The sequence below is a fragment of the Zea mays genome, chromosome 4 (genome assembly GCF_902167145.1).
Source record: "Zea mays cultivar B73 chromosome 4, Zm-B73-REFERENCE-NAM-5.0, whole genome shotgun sequence".
Lineage (NCBI taxonomy): Eukaryota > Viridiplantae > Streptophyta > Magnoliopsida > Poales > Poaceae > Zea > Zea mays.
In genome coordinates this window covers 36,839,756-36,845,638 of record NC_050099.1, presented here as the reverse complement: position 1 = coordinate 36,845,638, position 5,883 = coordinate 36,839,756, and the positions used below count along the sequence as shown (strand labels likewise).

The window sequence follows — 5,883 nt, the reverse complement described above, 5'->3', positions numbered from 1 at the left end:
TCTATGTGATCAATCTACACCACCGGGTTATCCACATTTTAGATTCGAATCCCTATGGTATACAACTTGGTGGCACCGAATGGAAGGACTATCATTGTGATCCAATTTATTTAGGTGGCAGGAAATTCCCATGGGCTAGGGTGATAATGAGTAGATTGAGCAAAGCGTTACAACACGTTTGCCCCAACGCAGAATTTCCTAAGTTTGGTAATTTTCCATTGGATATGCCATCTAACTGCCCAACAATGAGGACAGGGTCAAATGACTGTGGATTTTTTGTGATGAGTTACATGAAATCTTATGATCACAATGCAGGTGTCATATCTTCTTTCAATCAACCAGTAAGTGTCTGTGCTAACTGTTTCTATAGTCCGGTTGCCATCAGTTGTTCATGTTAGCTATAGATGTGGCTGATGCAAGCTATGCTTTTATTGCAGGACAATTCCCGAGATCTACGTGCTCATGCCCTTCATCAACTCACATTCCATCGCATCAACAAGGCGTTGCCACTTCCATTAGATATCCAGAGATTTATGTTTGCGCGCAATTAGTGAACTATGTCAGATCTAAGCAATGGTGTGGGCAATGTACCGTACTGTGGTATTTTGGCCATTTTGTTCAGTTAACAATTGTAGGAAGCTTCCTTATATGTGCTGTTTTCAGAACAATTGTCATGCTACTTTGTGTTAGGGGTGTTACCCAGGTTCTTTCTGTGAACTTTAGTTGGCTGGATACTTATGGTTATGTCGCGAATATGTGAACATCAGATGTTTTCACTTCTGTGTGCTTTAAATATGATCTGTTTTTATGTTCTGAAGATGTTATATGTATACCTCATTGCTTAATACTACCATCTATTTATATGCGAGTATCATCCAGGCCATATACGATGTTTCCTACTTCCAATTATGCAACATTAGTAAGCAATATACGCTATATTTATCAGATTTCAACAACTTTATATCTTAGATTATTTCTATCAGATACAACAGACTACTCGCGCGCCTGACTCACTGCTGTCGTTTTATCAACAGTACTGGTATATATTTTACACATTATACGATCATCCCACAAGTTATATACGCTGTTTTGTAGTTCCAGTTACGCAACATTATTAAGTAATATACGCACCATTTATTAGATTTTAATATCCACCTCTATATAAATCAGTTGCCAAACAAGCAAGGTTTATTGTAAAAACAAATTAATCGTATCTCATACAACATTCTAATCACTGTCTGACTCACTACTATCGAACTCATTTGCGTGTTTTTTAGATGTTGTTGTCTCATTCCAATCAGGAGCTTTACTGCCACCCTTGTTCCTAGATCCTGGAGGTCGTCCTCTCTTACGTCCAGCAAGGCTTGCCAACCTTTGTCTATTTTCCTCCATTGACAAACATGTCCTACTGTTGTGACCATCAGCAATTCCACACTTCTGACATTTCCTGGTCATTTTCTTTGTACCTTTAGCTCCCAATTTAATAACCCTTTCTTCACTCCCCTTTATTGTTCTTCCTTTGGGTCTTGAGTTATTTGGTCTTGCCAAGCTTATCCCAACGACTGCAAATTCCAGTTTCTGCAATTCAAAAGTAAATACTTCTCAGCATATAATATTATGTAGTACAACATACAGTATTTATACCATTATTACCTTTCTGGCATTATCATTTTGTTCACTGACACCACTAACATTCATTATTGCGTGATCATGCAAATTAATCTGTAATTGACAACACATTTTGTTAAGCTCAATCATAACCCAATAACTCAAACGTATAAATCATGTATATGTATAACTGCAAATCAGTAAAGTTGTTAAAGATATTACCTCTTCTAATGGACGTACTGGTATATGTATTTGATCATTGACCACACCTTGTTCAAGTATAATAGATACGTCTTGAATTTCCTGAAAATTTGGATGAAAGATCATTATACATCCTTTACAAATAAACATTAACAACAGAACGATTCAAACCTTATTATTCCTTTCGTCAAATTCATCATCCTTTTCGTTGTCTCTATTGGCTTCATCATCGTCCTGAGATTTTATTGTTTCACACCTCATCAATATAATATGATTAATAATATGTTGCAACATACATATTAAAACATTACATACCTGTATACCATCTCCTCCACTAGTTCCACAAGTTTCCTCAACGTCTATATCTGTTTCCAAACGCGAAAGTACTTCGAGAAGCTCATCCATTACTGTTAGGGCTCTATCATTTCCTGCTTTGGATAAACTAGCATGATGCACTACTTTCATTGCCTTTTTAAGCAACATCTTCTGTCTATATGACTTAGTTTCTCCATCCTTCCCCTTCAAATTCCTATCATCTCTTGAAAACGGAACATCTTGCCTTGCAGAGGTGGTGTATCTTTGTAAAATATATTCTTTCGGTATCCGGTCAATCTGAAGATGCATAAACGCGCGTAGTACATGTACACAGAATAGCCCTATAAAACAATAATGATCTTAAGATTTTGTTCATATGTTTTCAATGTATATATTTACTTTGTAGTACTCCATACCTGTATGTTCCCAATGTTTGCATTCACAAGTATACTTTCCTGCATCTTCATCAGCTGTGACTTTGAATTGGTGCTGTCCCCAAACAATTTTATTCGATCTAGTTGTATGTTGCACTACCCAATCATTTGCACCCCCTTCTTCGTCATGCATTATCTTGAATGCGGTTGCATATTTCAAAGATTCCTGGAATCTACACATCACAGCCCTTGTGTATGCTCTTGCAACCCTTATCTCAAACATGTATAGCGTGTTCGTTTCCTTTTGACCCTGTGGCATATATAATGCAAATTAGTTACACTTATATTAAAGTATCAATATACGACATAACAATTTTATCCTCACCATGCTTCCCACTGCTTCTTTTGACTCTTTCATCTTTCTACTGTGTAGAAGTTTCATCATTTGCTTGGCGAATTGATGAAGCGGAGTATTTGCATCAACATGTGCACTTTTGACAAGCCTGTTCATGCTTTCGCTACGCTGTGTAGACAACATTAGACCACAATAATGATTTTTTAAAAAAAGCAGGCACCCAATCCTTACGTATTCCATACAGCTTATCCAGAGTACTGTTATCGTGCAGATCAAAATCTTCAAGTAGCATTGACCATGCAGTCTCAAACTCCAACTCAGTCAAAGGATGATGTATTATAGATTGAAACCGTGTCTTAAAGTCCATTTCCTCAAATCTTGCATACAACTCGTTTAGAAAAGGCATATACCTATTTTGCACATGCCATAGACATAAACGATGTATTGTATGCGGGAAAACCCTCTCGAGGGCTACTGGCATTGCAGGATCTTGATCTGCAAACATATATGACACAATTGTACGAATCTTATTCCATGTTATATAAAGAAAATAATATCTAATTTAAGCCATAGTTGATGTATATACATTTAATTCATTATTATCAGTCGTACCTGTCAGCATCACTCGTGGACCTTCGGTTCCCATGCATGTTTTGAAGGCGTTGAATACCCATTCAAATGTATCAACAGTTTCATCCCCCAACAATGCGAAAGCAAATATAGTGCAATGTAGGTGGTGATTTGAACCAACAAACATACCTAGTGGTTTTTCATACAGATTAGTCTTATGTGTTGTGTCAAATGTAACCGCATCACCAAAATCAATGTAATCCCCTTGCTGGCTTGCATGTGACCAAAATATGCTTAAAATCTTGCCTTCTTTATCCAATTGGAAGTCAGAGAAAAATTGTGGATTATCCTTTTTGCAGGATGCAAAAAAGGATAGTAGCTTTGCCACATCATTTGCATTTCTTTCTCGTTGCTTTGCCTTTTTCCTGAAATTATTGTGAGAATTTAGCATTAGGCAGAAACAACAACCAGCATATATCATTATGTATATCAATCGGAACATATCATAAACTTACAGGTTATACATGTCCTGTGCTGTTACAGGCACACTCTCAGGGCCACCGTGCATTTCTGATACATAATCCATAATACAATGTTGCGGGATTCGACTCTCTTGCATTGAACTTATGAACTCCATGTATTCAGGATCATGCGTCTTGTTGCATTGTAATTGATTCTTTTCGGTATCCTTTTTAAAAAATTCATGATTATGATCCAAGTGCAACAGATCAATACACACTGATATAACTGTCTCTTTTGCATCATCATAAATTTTTTTAAGTTTCATACCGGCCTTGCATTGTGTCCGTTTCGAACTGGTACTACGTACCTTTGGGTTTGATATTCCCCTTACTGATCTTTTGCCTTCCATCGAGCAATTCAACCACTTACAATTTTTCCGTTCCCTATACTTTTTCAATGGAAATCCAACTTCATATGCATACCTACTATAAAATTTATATGCTTCATCCACCCCACTGAATGTCATACCAACTTTAGGTACTAATCTCGGATCAATTGTAACTTCCTGTGCAAAAAATATAAATTGTATCATCTATGGTACCCTACATATTTTTATGTTGTATGTAGATCATAACAATTTTCAGCCAAAAGTTTAACAGTGTATGCACAATATAAATACTTAATGTCACACCATCTCTAGCTGCCTTATACTGTATACAATTCAACGTTCAATACTGAAAATTCAAATCAGTTCAATATTACTTACATGTCTCTGCAGAATCACTGGTGTGTCCTGTTCATGATCACCAATAGTACGCATAGTATTAAGGTGCTGCCCTCCTTCAGTTACTGTCATCCTTGATGCCTCAAATATGGTCTGTTCATCAACCCCTGGGGCCCTCAAAGCTGCCGGTGGAGTAATTGCGTTTACAGCAGTAGCTGATTCTGTATGCTTAATTCCATCTGACGCTAACTGGTACCCTCCTTGTTCTTCTTCCTGCACCATTGTTACGATATCCAAGCATTGATTTTGTCTATGAACAGACGTCGGCGTCGCATACTCACTTATGGTCTTGTTTCCCCATGGCGCCGCCATCTTCCAGATCCAAATCGCCGTTCACCCAGCAGTGGACTATCAAATGATGCGTACTCACCACTTTTCTGGAAGATTATGATTTTTTTCCCTGTACCAAACGTATATCCAATATCGTGGACGCATATTTCACGGCGCATATCCATTACCCGCTTAATTTTAGGATCGTGGCCGCGCTGATCGTGGGCGATCTGTTCGGGGGAGTAACAGACATCTATGCAATGTTATGAATACATTTACGGTGTCGTAACTGTCTGTTTAAATGCGCTTCCACCTTTTACGGGTTACACGTCACCGATCCACGTACGAACACGTCGCCCACGTTGGTTTACGCATATTTGTACAAGCAATTATACTTGCATAACTGGACTGCATTAAAACGGGCCGCCTGGATCGATCCATTCGGTTCGACCACGTTCGGCTCGTCCGGCTGGGGCTCCGCGCACCTATATGAAGCCCAGGGCTTCCATTACCAACGCCCTATATATATATATATATATATATATATATATATATATATATATATATATATATATATATATATATATATATATATATATATATATATATATATATATATATATATATATATATATATATATATATATATATATATATATATATATGGTCCCACAAAATGCTTAAGGCCATATGAATGCATCGTAGTCTCATGTGTCTTGGGGCTTCGTATTCCAAATACTGGGTTGGAAGTGTGGGTACTGCTGGGTATATATACAAGCTTACTACTTTTTTTATGTTCATTTTTTCTTGCTCTTTTTTATCCTCGACTCTAATTTGGAGGAGCCAATCAATCAATCTTAGTTTTGACTATTTATATAAATACTAATATTTATGATACGTAGTAGGTGCTGTTTGGTTCACGAAATGTAACGTAAAGGGTAATG

The 5,883-nt window shown here is 37.2% G+C and overlaps 1 protein-coding gene across 1 annotated transcript; it reads right to left on the bottom strand.

Moving 5' to 3' along the window:
- Positions 1-1,974: 1,974 nt before the first annotated feature.
- LOC109945495 (protein FAR1-RELATED SEQUENCE 5-like) lies at positions 1,975-4,891 on the bottom strand. Its single transcript, XM_035967593.1, has 7 exons — positions 4,652-4,891; positions 3,939-4,111; positions 3,613-3,848; positions 3,314-3,348; positions 2,541-2,808; positions 2,125-2,465; positions 1,975-2,043 (listed from the first exon to the last, which is right to left on the bottom strand). Exons 1-7 carry the CDS (start codon positions 4,889-4,891, stop codon positions 1,975-1,977), a joined length of 1,362 nt encoding a protein of 453 aa, XP_035823486.1.
- Between the last annotated feature and the right edge of the window lie 992 nt (positions 4,892-5,883).